Source organism: Bos javanicus, chromosome 3, assembly GCF_032452875.1.
Source record: "Bos javanicus breed banteng chromosome 3, ARS-OSU_banteng_1.0, whole genome shotgun sequence".
Classification (NCBI taxonomy): Eukaryota; Metazoa; Chordata; class Mammalia; order Artiodactyla; family Bovidae; genus Bos; species Bos javanicus.
The window spans coordinates 48,999,808-49,016,237 of NC_083870.1; the positions used below are offsets into that span (position 1 = coordinate 48,999,808).

The 16,430-nt window shown below is 47.0% G+C and overlaps 1 protein-coding gene across 4 annotated transcripts in view; it reads right to left on the reverse strand.

Moving 5' to 3' along the window:
* SLC44A3 (solute carrier family 44 member 3) overlaps positions 1–16,430 on the reverse strand; it is an 86,516-nt gene that overhangs the window by 42,668 nt on the left and 27,418 nt on the right. For all 4 annotated transcript variants that reach the window (XM_061411135.1, XM_061411134.1, XM_061411136.1 and 1 more), the window contains exons 7-9: positions 14,758–14,847; positions 12,812–12,936; positions 8,863–9,049 (exon numbers count right to left, since the gene is read on the reverse strand). In XM_061411135.1, the coding sequence (XP_061267119.1) occupies positions 8,863–9,049; positions 12,812–12,936; positions 14,758–14,847 (402 nt within the window). The remainder of the gene's footprint in view (positions 1–8,862; positions 9,050–12,811; positions 12,937–14,757; positions 14,848–16,430) is intronic.

Below are 16,430 nucleotides of genomic sequence, written 5' to 3' on the forward strand. Positions count from 1 at the left end.
TTTTACGCTTTGGGTTTTTGGCTGTGAGGCATATGGGATCTTAGCTCCCCAGTCAGGGATTGAACCCATACCCCGGCACTGGAAGGCAGTCTTAAACACTGGGCCACCAAGGAAGTTCCCTGCTGGATATTTTAAACAAACTGCAAGAAAGAAGATGCACTTTAGTCTCTGGCAAAACCTACAACTTGAAGAACATTTAAAGAGAGTTTCATACTAATATTTCCTTTCATAGCTATAAATTGCTCTCAGGTTCACAATTCGTGTCTTTAGACATTCACAATAGGGTCTGGGCAAAGGAGGTGGGAAAGATAATCATGCTGTAGAAGAAACTGATTCCACAGACGAAGGCTGCTCTTAGTAACTCCTGCTTTGTGTTCTGCCGAACAAGAGTCACATTGTGAGAAATACTAGATCAGCTTGGTTCAGACAGAAGTTAATATTTTATTGAACACTGGATTCATTCTGGCTTGGAGGCAATCTCTATTTCAGGTAAGGCGCTAATAAATGCTTACGCATTTCCAAAATGGATGTGTTTTAGAAAAGCATTCCCAGTCCCAAAGGAGGCGGCCCCTCATGACTGACAGGCACACGTATGTAGATCAGTTGAGTGGAGACTTGGAGAGCCGCTTCTGGAACAGCAGAAGTGATGGGGCCAGTCAACAAGCATGGGGTCACCAGTGACGGGGACACACTGGCGTTTGCAAGCACAGGACTACCATATCACACGTGATTTGGGGATGGATGAAGTTTCCAAAGAAGAGGAGAGATGATTTCCTCAACAGACAAAAGGCAAGTAAATACAAAGGCCTTGGGTGCTAAGGAGGGATTGTGTCTCCCTGGGGCTGCCAATGGCACATTCACACACACCCCAGCTTGGCACACCGATGGCAGCAGTCAGCACGTGGAGGATGGCTAAAAGGGATACATCAGGACCCATACAGGCCACCACACTGCTGGCATTCCTCAAAGAAGCACAATGGGTACAGATACTATTCACTGACCACTTGACTGTTTTTGACCATCTTTACTGAAACCATCAACTATTTATTCTTCTGGTTCAGTAATAACCAGGCTATTTACAGACTTTCCTTTAGGGCAGGGTTTTTCAACCTCTCAACATAGCAATTGGCATTTTGGATCACATGAGTGTTAGGGGTGCAAAGTGGGGGAGTTGCCCTATGCATTGCAGGACATTAAGCAGCTTTCTTGGCCTCTACCCCTTAGATGCCAGAAGCATCTTCCCTCCCCTCCTCCAGTTAGGACAACCCAAATGTCTGTAAACAAACTGCTGCTTGATAACCACAGCTTTAAGCAAACGTTCTGTGAAGAATCTGTGAAGGAGCTCTGGCTTCAGGGAGAAGCTTAGAACACGACTGTGGGTGGGGCAGATGTGTTTATGCACACACGACTGCCCTCTCCTGGATAGCTAGGTTAGTGCAGGCAAGAGCCTCTCATCAAAGTATCAGTTGCTTTGTTATTAACACTAACACATTACAATACTGTTACCACCACGTGTAGCTAACAGATGCTAGGGAACTGGATCCCAAGATGAGATTTGATCTGGAATGGTAGTGAAAAGGGCACTGAACAGGATGAAGGCCTGGTCCAATCTCGGCCTTGACATTTGTGATAAGCCACTTGGGCCTCCGTTCTCTAACTGTAAACATGAATAGGGAAGACAAGATGAACTCGGAGCAGGGGTTACAGAGTCTGAGTCACACAGACTGAAATTCATATATCTCTTCTGTCTCCTAACGGCTGAACAACCTCAGGCAGGTTATGAGGTTGCAGGGCCTTTTAAAATCTGAAGATACTAATACCTACTTTTCATTTCCTTGTTGATTCCAACCAGTCTCGTGGCTCTAAATGCCATACGTATAGCTGTTATAAGGATTAAACAGGCAGTTGCTTAGCTGTAATTGAGGTATAAGTAGATATGATTTCAGTTGTGAAGTGAAGAAATATTTATTCAGCATTCTAGATTTATGCTGGACGTCAGCTGTTACGGGAAAAAAATGAAATAAGGCAAGCAAAAAAAATCAGAAAGAAGATACAGTCAGAGTGAATATCAGGAACTCACATGCTGCTACATTAGTTTATTCGCCTCCCCTTCTTCTGGACTGTTTATAATTGCTCCTCCAATTGTCTAAGAGTTTTTTTCCTATCCTCATGCTCAGTCAGTGACCTCATTTTTGGTTTCTCTGAGAAAACTGAAGCCATGGGAAAGTCTCTGGGAGCATCTACCCCATCTCTACCCCTCAGCTGCATGTGTCCATAACTGGACACTCCACCTTAATACGATAAAGTGTCCGTGGTTCTAAGGGGAGCCCCTGCACTAGATCCCCTTTCTCATCTGCTTGAAGATACCACTTCAGAAAATTTCCCTCTCTTTCTTGCTTCCTTAAAATATTCTTCTTTACTGAATCATTTTTAATAATTTCCTATCTTAAAACCCCCTACTTTTGAACTCCCTTTACTCCTCCAGCTTCCTTCCTACTTCTCTGTTCCTCTTCACAGCCAAATTTCTCGAGGTTGTCTCTTACTCTTTCCAATTCTTTTTCTCTTTCTCTTAAACCCGCTCTAATTGTGATCCACTCCCCCACACTGCTCTGAAACGCTTCTGTTTCACTTCCGTGCTGCTAACTTCAATGGTCAATCCTTAGCTCTTACCTGATCAGCAGCTTATGACACATTCAACATTTCACCCCAGTTCCGTTCAGCACACTATTCTCCTGCTCATTGGTTGCTCCCTTTCAATTTCCTTTCCTTTTTCTTCCTCATCTCCAAGACCTCTTAACATTTACATGGCCCAAAGCACAGTCCTTGGATTTCTTTTCTATCTGCACTCATTCAAATCTCATGGCTTTAAATACTATTCATGTATTCCCCAATTCCCAAATGTAGACCTCTAGCTGGGCCTCTCCAGAAACTTCAGACTCAAACCATTAACTCCCTGCCTGACATGTCCACCTGGATGTCTAAAAGATATTTCAATAAACACAACTAAAAATGAATTTTTGCTCTTCCTGGAAGATGTTCCACTCAAAGTCCTGTCCTGTCTCAGCTGATGGCCATCTCATCTTCCAGTTGCTCAAGCTAAAAAACCTCCGTGTCATCCCCAACTCCTCTTTCACATCCTTAATGTAATATTAGGAAATTCTTCAAAATAGACACAGAACCTGTATGTCACGGCATTTCCACCATTACAACCCTGTTCTAAGTCACTAACACCTCCTCCTTGAATCACTGCCATGAAAATGTGAGTCAGACCATGCCACTCTGCTGCTTAAAATGCTGCAATGACTTCCTGTCTCAGAAACAAAGTTCTGTAATGGCCCAGGAGGCCCAGTATCTGACCCTGTGACCCCAGCCTGAACCATGCTCCCCCTCAACCACCCTACTCTGGGGAGCGGCCCTCCTGTGTCCCCAGAGCCGCTGCCTTTGCTGGCCCCTTTGCCTAGAACACTTCCCCTTCCTTCACATAGTCTCAGGGCTCCGCCCTCACCTCCTTCAAATCCTTGCTCACAATTATCTTCTCAATAAGGCCTTCCCCAATCATTAAATTAAAAATTGGAGCCCCCTCCTCAAGCATTGTTTTAAAAATATACTATGGAAATATAATAAATGCTAGAATACATTTAAGATGTCTGAATTTTACACAGTTTGAGGGTCCCTTGATAAGACGAAGAATACAAAGTTAGGTAGTTAGGTACTGAACCTTGCAAGAGTCCTTGCAAATGAAAGACCCTGAAGTTTAAGCTTTAGGGGCTTGAAGGTAAACTTGTCTCGAATCTGATTTAAAGTGTTATGATAAGTTAATCTGATAAGTGTTACGGCAAAAAGTAGAACAGGTTACTTGGGGCTCCTTAAGCATTTCTTCTGGAGTAGGAAATGGCAACCCACGCTAGTATTTTTGCCTGGAAAATTCCATGGACAAAGGAGCCTGGCAGGCTACAGTCCATGGGGTTGCAAAAGAGTCAGACATGACTGAGCACACACAGTACAACACAAGCATTTATTATTCTTCTCTGCTCTATTTTTTTCCTTACCACCTATCAAATTTGAATATGCTATAAAATTCACTTACTCATTTTATTTAATGCTTATCTCCCTGTAGCCTTCAAACTGGAAGAAAAGCTGTATCTCCAGCATCTATAACAGGATCTGATATAGTAAATGTTCAATAAATACTTGTTCAATGAACGACTGCTTGAATGAATGAACCAATCTTCCTCAAATAATACATCCAATCAAAGAGATGTGAGACAACTTTCAGGAAGTCTTCCTAGAGATCATCGTCATAACCTGGAGGAAATGCATCATGCAGCTAGCTGTAAATTTGGGTATTACAAGCAAGTTTTAAAGCAGTTTGAAAGACTGACATGTTACTAATGATTAGTGTGAATGGCAGTTTCTCAAGGAAGGCAGTGCAGCTGATTGGGATAATCTCCCAAATGATGCAGGCCCAACTTAAAACAGTCCGATGTTCTACCACATTCTGTGCACTTGGCCTCTTCCAGCCAACTGGCTTGGTGTCCTGCTGACACCCAGCCTGCCTGTGCCTCCCACTGGCTCAGCTTCTGCTCTGACAGCACAGGGATCAGGGAAAAAGAGAAGAAAATCGCATGGCCATCATGCCTGGAGCTTACCTAGGTCTTTCTGTGTATACATCACACTCAATACAACATGGATGTGAATTCACTCCCTGACTCAGCACACGCTGAACTCACTCGAGGGCTGTGCACGGACCTTAGAGACAGAAAGAAAAAGACACAGTCCCTGCCCTCCAGATGTTCATTCTCCTGAGGGGGGACAGCACACAAGTCATTATCTTGTGTGATTGTTTAGAGGCTTTGTCATCGCCTGACATAACACATTTATGCTCCTTTCCCCATTCCCTGTGTCTGGTTCACTGCTGTATCTCTAGTTCCCAACAGGCATTCAATGAATAGTTCTTAAAAGAATGAAGCATATACAAAATGTAAGGAAAAAAAAAGAAGAAATAGCTCGGTATGCTTAGGCAATTTATAAGAGAGTTTCCAAGAAATATATTGAAAGTGAAAGTATTAATCGCTCAGTCATGTCTGACTCTTTACAACCCCATGGACTGTAGCCCACCAGGCTTCTCTGTCCATGGAATTATCCAGGCAAGAATACTGCAGTGGGTTGCCATTTCCTTCTCCAGGGGATCTTTCTGACCCAGGTATTGAACCCAGGTCTCCTGCATTGCAGGCAGATTCTTTACTGTCTGAGCCGCCAGGGATAGTTCCGAGAAATATATTACTCAAAACAAATCTTGAATAATGACTCGTTTTCCAAGCAGTGATGGGCAGAAAGTTGGGGTGAGGCTTAGGAAGGGGAGAAGATTCTAGACTAAGATCACAGCATGTGCAAAGACAACTAGATGTTCATGGAGGCTGTCTCCCTTCACACTTCCCCACGGGTACATAAACTTCGGAAAAGCAGGAGCTGTTTCAAATCTCTCCAGAGCTACCCCTCTTCCCCCTGTTCCTAGGACAGGGCTGGGCTACTAGGAAGCTTTTGTGAAATAACTTCAATTATCTTCTAGATCTCTGATAACCTAAAAAGAGGACAGTTTTCTTTTAGACTGTGTTCTCAAATATGCCAGGCAGAGAACAAACCACAAACCTGAAGTTAGTACTAGACATTCCTTGGTTGACATTAGTTCCTAATATAAGAAACACATACAAGCCCCCTATTTGCAAAGCAAAGCTCGGGTCCCATCTCAGCCTCCTAACTTCTTTATGAGGCAGCCTGGGGAAAGCACAATTTATCTACTGCAAAAATGGGAAAAAGGAAGCCCAGATTAACATTCAAGGAAGGCCAGAGCCAGCCTAGATCCCAGGTCCCTTGATGGGAGTCCCTCTAGCTGACCCTGCTTCTTCCTTTCCAAGCAGTCCTTTGCCTTTCAGCACGCTAGGCACATTCCTGTGATGACAGATCTCTTCTGACTGTAGTACCACTGGGAGAGAAAGCCACCCCCAGCCCAAACAGGCCCCTTTCTTCTACTGTTTCAACTCTGAGGCTTCCTGACCACCTAATAATAACTGAGGGTCATCAGGTCATCTGGGCTCTTTTCAACCTGCCAACCGCACCTACTATTACTGTGTTCCTGTAGCTACTTCTTCCACTGGATTCTAGTAATCACTGTCACATTGCTGGTAGCATACAAGTCCCAACTGACTAATTACTGTCATTTCTGGGGGGCCTGTCATTTCTTCTGCTCCACTGAAGGAATCCCCAAACAAGCCCAAGTTTGTCAACTAGTTAAGGGACTTATTAACAGTCACTAGATAAACAGCTCAGCAAAAAATGGCAAAAACTTATCAACCTAAGTTGACTTTTTATGCATTTTTTCTGTTTTACACAATAAAGTATTAACTATTCAGTCATGTGACACAATAAAAATCTCATAGTAGGTACCACTGAGGACACCCCCACAACACTGGGGACCTTGGGCGGAGACTGGAGAAGGGGCTGAGGGCTCTGTGACTGCCTGAGGGGACATGAGATGAGACAGGTGCTGCGCGGGCGTCCCTCACCACCCCCCACCTGGGTATCTGCTGAGGGAAAGTGAAATGAGACAGGTGCTGTGCGGGCGTCCCTCACCCGCCTATCACATGGGCATCTGCTGAGGATCCAAACAGCAGCAGATGACCCGCCCAGGCCTGGGGCTTGTCATCCTGGCACTGCATGAAAAGGCCTTTGAAGACAAAGGGACCTCTGTGTACCACGCTGGCCCACAGGTGAGTGGAAAGGAGAGGCAGGTGGCCTGGTTTCTATGCTGCCCAACCCTGGGGAGGAGGGAAGGCAGGAGCTCTGTCAACACCAGGCCTCCTGGAAGCCTGGTATCTACCTGCTCACAGATTCCTGCAGCACGTCCTGGGCACCCAGTTTCCTTTCTTGCCCTTCATATTTATTTTTATTTATTTGGTCTGGTCTTGGTTGAGGGATCTTGTAACTACAGCACGCAAACTCTTGGTTGTGGTCATGTGGGGTCTAGCTCCCCAACTAGGGATTAAACCCTGGCCCCTGCCTTGGGAGCAGAGTCTTAGCCACTAGACCACCAGGGAAGTCCCTCCTGCTCTTCAATTCATCTCACTTTTGCTCATTTATCTCCTTCCAAAATGGCCATGCTTTAATACATAACTTTCCAACATGCTGCCTTCTACCCTACAGAGCAGCCCACTGTCCCCACCCTCTTCTCAGCCCTGGGGCCCAGGCTGTTTAATGCTTCCCAGGCCTTGGACCCAACTGGGGCCTAAGAAGGAGAACTGGAGGGGCACCCTGCTAGCAGATCAAGTCACCCCCTGCCAGAATTGGCCTTGGGGCATGTTCCTTTCCGACTGGGCCCCCAACTCTCAGGACCAGCTCTCGCCTGTCCTCTATGACCAGGTTCTCTCCTATGCTTGGACACGACCGCACTAAACCCCTTTGCTTCTTTCTGTACTTTCTGATCATCTGGTGATTTCCAGCCCATCCTCTGAGAAGCCTTCCCTGTCTCACAAAGTCGGCTGGAGCCTCGCCATGGTACTCTCACAGCTCCCCGAATTTCTCCTCTAGTGATGTTCCTCTACCTTTGCCATCCTCACTGTGGGCAGAGGCCACCTCTCTTCCCCAGTGCCTTGCCAGGACCCTGCCCCACAGCCCTCACCTAACATTTGTGCATTAAAGAAAGAACTAAAGAATGTGTCCTGCTCCAAACCACAGAGACAATTCCCTCCACCCAGACTCACAGCCCGTAATGACAGAAGAGTGGGCAACTGTGCCCTGGAGGCTGGAGGAGGAAGGTCCCTCCCTGGTCCCAAGTCATGCTTCCCAAGGCCCCACCTCGTCCCTGTGGTTCTGGAGGACGAGGGCTCAGCACCACAGTCTACCACCCAGGGCGTCAAGTCCTGCCACCCCCTGCCACACCTCACTCCCAGCCCGCTCTGGCTTCAGCCCCTAGCCTGCCATGTTGCCCTCTAGTCACAGGCTACAAACACCACAGTATGGGCGTAGCCCACATCTGCCAGCCAGTCTCTGTGGTCACAACACTGCTTCGACTTGAACGGACAAAGCTCAGGAGGCCTAGTTTGATTTCCTAGCCCCGTATCTGAGACACAGGGACATGTGAGGCAGTGGAAAGAGCTCAGGTTCTAGAGCTAGAGCTGTTCTAGAGCGCTGGTGTCAGCTAGCTGGATGGCCTTCAGCAAATTACTTACTAGAACCTCAATGTTCTTGCCTATAACTCGAACATAACAACACTGGCATAAAAAGGGGGTTGCGAAGCTTAAAGAAGAGAACACAAGGAAGCACCTAGTACAGAGCTCAGAATTCAGGAAATTTTCAACAAGCGTTCACTTTCCTGCAGGTACCGAGGCCACTGCCTTCCTATCCGACCAGGACTAAGACTGCGTCGAGGAAATGAGCTAGAACGTGATTGTTCAATGTTGCCCCAGTTGAGACTTCCAACTGTCTCATGATTTCTGTTCTTTCATCTTTTCTTGGTAACAGAACCTTTTATTTTTAAACTGTGCACGGCTGCCCCCAAATGAAACAGCCTTGTCTTCTCAGGAGCAAGGCAATGCAGAGGTCTGTGTGCACTCCTGTTAAACTGGTTCTTCTGAGATAGCAACAACATTTCAGAAGGGTCTTTTTTTTTCACATATTGATACAGTAGAGGGAAAAGAATTTCCTGCATCTCCCCATGACAGAGCCTCAAACACCATCACGGCTGCCACCAGAGGCCTTGAGCTGCATGGGAAGTCTGGTCCCTACAAAAACAGGCCAGTGGTTCCAGAATGCTGGGGCCTCTGTGCCTGACTCCAGCATCGTGGACCCCATCCCCACGGCCCTTACCTGCAGTCCCCAGGCTCAGGAGCACAGCCACCCAGAGGACCCAGAAGAAAATGAGGATGGCAAACGTCCACAGCGGCTGGAACAGCAGGAAGGGAGAGCTGCTGATGGCTTTATTGGTGACTTGGAGAAGTTCAACTGTCAATTTGATCCTCTTTCTGAGGACATAAATCAAGATGAGTAGAACTGCCTGATGAAAAAGGGGTTAAATTATTCAAAATAATGAAGAACTGAGACGAACTTAAACCCTAATATTTTACTGACATCTCAGCAAACAGTTCTTCCTACTTTTATTATAATGGAATAGACATGTTCTCAAGTACTAATTGAGCATCTACTATGTGCTGATATTCATGCTAGATTCTGCTGCTACAACAGTGGACACGATAGAGCCTCTGCCCTAAATGAGCTTGCAGTCTGGTCAGATAGAGAGAGAATAAGGTCCTTTGGCATCAGGGAACTATTTCTTTTTCCCAATAGCACCTCACATGCCAGAGAATGCTGAAGGACTGCAGAAGGGCAAGGGACCACAGAACAACGCTCTTTCCTTTGGGTCTCCTTCTTCGTCAGTTGCTGCTCCTTGGGATCTTTTGGGTAGTCCTTCCTGCTCTTTTGTGGTTATAGCATCCTTCTTAGATGCTTGAAACTTTCAAATAAAAACCTCCAGGGAGTTCCCTGGTTAGAACACCATGCCCCCACTGCAGAGGGCACAGGTTCAATCCCTGATCAGGGAACTAAGATCCTACAAGCTATGCAATGCTGTCAATTTAAAACAAAAATCTCCAACCTCACCTTTCTCTACATGATGGATGAGTAAGCACATCAGTTACTGACCAGGCAGTGGGCATCCTCCAGTGTGCCAAACTCAACGTGTCCAGAACTGACTCCATCATCTTCACACAAAAATCTATTTCCCCCATATTCCCTACTCCAGCAGTCCTAATTTTTCTGCACTCTCCAAGAAAAAGTTAGGTTCCTCTCTTGCGGGCTTCCATCCTCCCCTACTGTAGCACTCAGCACCCTCTGCTGTGGATGTTTATTGCCTGCGTGGCACATTACTTGACGTCAAGCTTCTTGAGGGCAGGGCCATCCCTTACTGTCAAAGGCTGGCAAAGCGACAGCCATAGCACAATCTCAGTTTGCTGGCAGAGCTCCCAGTCTATTCTCTCCTCCCCACGTTGATGCCACAGCTCAAATCTCATCTTCTCTCTCCTAGACCCCTAATAACCTCCTCATTACCTTCTGCTTTTAATTCCCTTAACCCCCTACTCCTGACCTCATCCCTGCTCCAACACAAGCTAAAGGGATCTTTGTAAAACGTGCAGTCAAGGATGTCATCTCCCAGATCAGAATCCTTCGACCTTTCCCCAGAGCTCCTGGATAAAGACTGAAATCATCACCACCGCAAATCAGGACCTCCCCTGTCTGGTCCCTTCCTAACAAGGGAACATCCTACAGGCTCCTCTCTTGTCCACGTGACCCAGCACACCACTCCCGGAGCCCAAGATGCCATTCTTCTTCCCGCTGGACTCGGGTGTTGCTGCCCATGTGGATCTCATAGTCAAGTGGAGGGAAGTCAAGGGACAGAGGGATAAAATGTGCAAAACTGCTCCCGGGGCCTGAAGGGCCCAGCTGTGACCCAGCTGTGGGGACTGGCCTGAGGACCCAGGGAGAGATGCCTGGAGGAGACGTGAGACTTGTGAAAGCTGAGTAGGAATTTCCATTTCTGTGTCCTCAATGCCTAGCACAATCAACAAGGAAGAGGGACTTCGTTTTTTACTAAAAATTTTAATGAAGCAAAATGATAGAATCTTTAGGCAAATAAACTTGGATCTCCTGAGTGGCTGGTAGCTCCTGAATGGAATGCTAAAATGTGTGTATTTAATATGTGTGTGCTTTTCAACTTAAATATGTGTGTGTGTATATAAAAGGCTCTCCTCATGTTCAAAGTACACCACGAGGGTACTGACCAGAACTGAAGAGTTAACTATCCCATTATTCCCTAGTCTCAGGGAGATCAGCGTTACCCACTGGGGACAGTGCTGGGGTGTGGGGTGGGCAGCAGAGCTGAGTCACCACAGGTGTCAAGCCTCTACTCCCCTTTCTGGGCTCTAGGCTGCAAACTGCTGCATCTCAGCCTGCGGCCCTAGGCTGACACCCTGAGGTGGGCAGCCAATGCCATTCATCCCCTTTTCTTCTTGCTGCTACTGGGTATATTGAAACCACTGAAATGATATTCCTAGGCAGCTCCCCTCACAGCGGGAATCTTGCCCTGTGCATCACGTCATGGCCTTGCTGGCTTTGTAGTTCATCTCATGGTGGGGTGTGTGCTGGCTGTGTGTTTTTTCTGGCCAGCTCCATTGTCTAGGGCAGGGCCCTGTGCAAAACAGGTGCTCAGAAATGGTGATGGTGACAGAGAGTCCTAGGGATCTTATCAGAACAAGCTCACCAGAAACTGGTACCTGGCAGAAATGAAGTAGCAGTGACACACGTGTCAATGAATGGTGTGTGAGCTGTGGTGCGGTTCCTCCCTCTCCTCTCGCAGCCTCCCCTTTCTCTATCCTTACACTCAATGAAGAGAATCCCCTGACCTGGCATCTGACGGCCACTGATGGTTCAGTGTGAGAAGACAAAGGGAGCCCTATGGAGGGCTGGGAAGGATAATGGTCATGGGGGAAGTGGAAGGAGGTGAGCGCCCCTGGCTCCCAGCCCTGCTTCTCCCTGCCTCTTGTGCCCGACAGCCCAGCACCTGGCCTGGGGTGTGGGAGCCCTTTCTTCTCCAGCCTCCTGTCCAGGCCCCGGCTCAGCCATGGGCCTGGACCCAGGACAAACCAGGAGCTTTGCTGTATCGGATACTTGCTCCCTGAGATGCAGTTCATGTGAGGAACACAAACCTGACACCTCCCTGCTGCTGCTGCTGCTAAGTCGCTTCAGTCGTGTCTGACTCTATGCGACCCCATAGACGGCAGCCCACCAGGCTCCCCTGTCCCTGGGATTCTCCTGGCAAGAACACTGGAGTGGGTTGCCATTTCCTTCCCTAGAGAAGAGAAAATGTGAGGCCTGTGTCATATGTGAGAACTCAAGTATTTCCTTAAAGGAGAGAGCTGAGTCAGTGAGAGAGTTTGAGGCTCTTATGAGAACTGAGTTGCTGAAACATTTAATGGGCATGTGAAACCCCCCCCCCCCCGCCCCGTCATGCCTCCATGACATAACGCTTAGGAAGCAACACACTAAAGGATGCCCATGGGCCGCCTGAAGCCAACCCCAGGGCCTGTCCAGGCCTGTGATGTCAGCACCACGATCGGCATCCAGGAAGTGGCCTGAATGATTCTCAGTTGCCAACCATCCTCCCCCAACAACCTATATCTCCAGGCTCAATATTCTGTTTGCCCGCTCTCAGCCAGAGAATTCACTGGGGAGGCAGCAGACTCCCTGCAAACCAGATGAACCTAGTGGCCGGCAGGTTTGGAGACAAAGGGCTCTCTGTGTTCAAGGGCAGTGGGAGCTGTCATGCCTTTGGGAGCAAAGCGTCCACTGGCTGGAGGAGGTGGTGGGGCTCTTCTCAAACCAGGAAGTAGGAACTGTTACAAGTCTGCTCCCTCTCCACACGGTAGTGTTCACCCTACAGCTGCCTGGGGTGAAAGCGGTCCTGCTATAGCAAGGGTGACGGATCAGCAAGGGTAACGAGTCAACTGCTGAGATGGCAGAAATGACTTGGAAAGAGGTAAGATTGTTTCTTCACTTTTTGAGGCTGCATTGCATTCCTACACAGGTATCTCAAATGAAATGTGAAGGCACTAAATGTGTATGTACAGTCACTACATTACTACGTACGCACTTTTCTGCAGTGAAAAAAAAAACAAATGCTCATTGTTTGGGGTTAAAATGCAACTGTTTGGACTTCAGAGTTCTGGCAGGCTACCTGATCTACTGCTGGAAGAGTGCTTCTTACCGTGATTACTGTAGATACAATAGCAAATCCCAGCAGACACTTCATATTTTCCCTTTCTGTGTCCAGTTCTATGCTGAGGTCATTGGTATAGTCATAGTACAGCCACCATAAGACACTGCAGACAACTGGAAAGCAAAACAGCAGTGGAACTCAGCACACATGCCACGAGGTAACCACCCTGCCCCCTGACACTGGGTGGCCCTGCTCAGGCAGTGGGTCCCAAATCCCTTGGGCTTTACAGGCAATGACCAACCCTCTGAAGCAGCTAGGCAGGGCCATGGCGGTCCATCGAGGAGCTGCCAGGCCTAGGGTGGCTGTGGATCTCTGGGAGATGTAGGAAGGTGACTCCAAAACACAGGTGTGTCCTGTGAGCCTAGCCCACAGGTGGGGCTGGGTGTGAGCATTGGAGGAAACCTTACAGACAGGATGGTGAGAGGAACATTAGAGTCCAAAGGCTAAAATTTCCAAACCAGCTCTGCGGGTGACAACTCCAGAGGAGCCTGGATATCGGCCTTGCTCTTGTTCCATTGCCAAGTCATGTCCGACTCTTTGTGACCCCATTAACTTCAGCATGCCAGGTTCCTCTGGCTTCCACTATCTCAAAGGAGTTTGCTCAAATTCATGTCCACTGAGTCTGTGATGCTATCTAAACATCTCATCCTCTGTTGCCCCCTTCTCCTTTTGCCTTCAGTCTTTCCCAGCATTAGGGTCTTTTCCCAATGAGTTGGCTCTTCATATCAGGTGGCAAAAATATTGAGTTTCAATTTTAGCATCAGTCTTTATAAAGAATAGTCAGAGTGAATTTCCTTTAGGACTGACTGGTTTGATCTCCTTGCTGTCCAAGGGACTTTCAAGAGTCTTCTCCAGCATCATAATTCAAAAGCATCCATTCTTTGGCACTCAGCCTTCCTTATGGCTCAACTCTCACATCTGTACTGGAATGACCATACCTTTGACTATATGGATACTGGCTTGACACCTACAAAACTGGCAGATGTCCTAACATCACAAATGCTCTACATTTAGGGACCTGGTGACACCTGCACCACCTCCACAGTGGCTTCAGGGAGGGCATCTTTACCACTTGTAGGTGGGAAAGGGCATCCCTCACAAGCCGTCCTGCATGTCCTCCAGCACAGGCACACGGGGCACCTGTGAGCTGCAGGGCTGGGAGGTGCTGAGGACAGAACTGATTGTTCAGAAGATGAAACACTATGGTCATGCCAAGTATTTATTTGGTCATACCAATTAATAAAAATTAAAATATCCTATACCAGGATACTATACTGCTGCCTTGATCTTCCTGCCTGCGCCTGTCCCTCAGATCTTCTTCCCTGACAACTGGATGGACCCAGGGTGCAGCACTGAAAAGGAAAACAGTGGGCATGGGACATGTCTCTGGTACCCTGCCCAGCTCAAGGGCTGTGTCTCTTCAGACTGGCCTGAGCCTTTGCAGGGCAATATGGGCCCCTACGTGCCAATGGGGGATATGAAAATTCAGAAAAAATTCTTTAAAGGGCTTCCAACAGGCACTGGCAACCCACTCCAGTGTTCTTGCCTGGAGAATCCCAGGGACAGGGGAGCCTGGTGGGCTGCCATCTCTGGGGTCACACAGAGTTGGACATGACTGAAGCAACTTAGCAACAGGCACTAGAATTGGCTTATAATGGATAAAACCAGTATCACTCACTGGGCTGGCTCATCTGAGAGTGCAGAAGAGATGGCAGGCCAGGCAGGAACTTTGCTGTTAGCTGTGAGACAGAAGCAGTCCTGCAGTCCTCCCTGTCCTCTTTGGGCCTGTATTTCCTCTTACATAAAATGAGGGGGATGGACAAGAGCTTCTCTAAGATCCCATGTAGCTCAAAAATGCCAGCTTTTAAGTTCTACATGTAACAGAAAGGTTTTTCATTTGATCAAGAAGAAACCAATCAAGTGGAAATACTTACACAACAATCCCAAAACAATCAGTGCAATGAAAATGTGAACCAGAAGGGTGGTGATGAAGCGGAAGGTGAACATCATGGCCAAAGACAAGGCTAGAAAATTAAGCAAAACATACAAATTCTAACGACAATCAAGGCATGAAGGTGATGACGATGGGGCTGGAATGACTAAACCTTCTGAAAGAGTGAAGGCTGAGGACTTTCTTCAATCTCAAAATATCTTGGACCTCTATCAAACAGAAAAACAAGACATACCCAGGCCACCCTCTGAAGCATGTACAAGTTCAGCCTGTGACAGTAAGCCATGTCCTGAAAGCGCTAGCATGCTTCTTGAATTATAAAAATGTTTTCAAAGCAGGTATTATTCCCAAATACCCTAAACTCTTTTTTTCTTTTATGTCCAAATGAAACATCTAAAATTTTTTTATTAAAATTAACTCTTTTGATTTCATAACTTAAGAGTTCTAATTTTGTGTTCTCAGATATCCTCACTAAATATGAAAGATGAATGCCTTTAAAAATGAAAAATTTAAGATAATTATATGATAAGATATATGTATAAAATTTTGCATATCTGTTTCCACTTTGGGGTTTTTTAAGCTTATGAATTTATTGAAAATGAAACTGTTAGCCACTCAGTTCTGTCTGACTCTGTGACCTATGGACTGTAGCCCACCAGGCTCCTCTGTCCATGGGATTTCCCAGGCAAAAATACTTCTCCAGGGTATCCTCCCAACCCAGGGATTAAACCTGGGTCTCCTGTATTGCAGGCAGATTCTTTACCATCAGAGTCACCAGGGAACTTCAGTGAATTTATAGATACTATTTTACTTTGTTTCCGAACCAGAATTCAAGATTACATATAGGTATTTCAGTGTAGTGATTAAGATCATGGGTTTGAAATCAGACAGATCTGGGCCGAGTCCCAGCTCTGCCACCTCCACTAGATGTGTAACCTTGGTCAAGCCTCAGACCTCTCTAGGCCTCAGTTTCCTCTCATACAAATGGTGACAGGATTCTGATGAAGTTTAAAGAGTTAACAATAAGCACAATGCCTGGCGCATGTGGGTCATAAGAAGTCTGGAAGTTACACAATGGTGGCTAGTTAAGCATCCCCAAGCACTCAGGAATTAGTAACCTTTGGGTAATGAAATTATGGAAACCTCAATTTATAGACTGGAAACATGATGTTAATGGATGATCAAAGAGCTTCTTTCAACCTTCCAAGGTTGGGAGGCAGCCATTGTAAACGACAGGGGTAAATAACAGGCCACTAACTACTATTGCCTAGAGCAACAGAGAGTATTAACTCATTCAAAGAGAAGGCTGACTCCTAAAAGGACTCATCAAGCTAAAATAGCAAAAGGGAAGTTAAACCATCAGGAGTGGAGAAGTGGCTGCTTCCAGAAAGACCCGGAAAAGGCAGGATCCGGCGCAAAGCCTTGACCTGCCTGCAACCCAGCAAGCCTGTTCCTAGGAGGAGCTGGGTCCACCGGCTCAGTGTCCTCTGGCGCTAACATAATGGACACACCCTCCTTCTCCTCCTCAGTAGGCTCTGACCTGGCTTGCCTGCAGGAAGAGGCGCTACAGAATGTCCACACTTGCTGGACATGCATTTCTGGCACTTTCCATGGCCAGTTCACAAAGTGGCAATGTGCTCTGCACATCCATCTTCA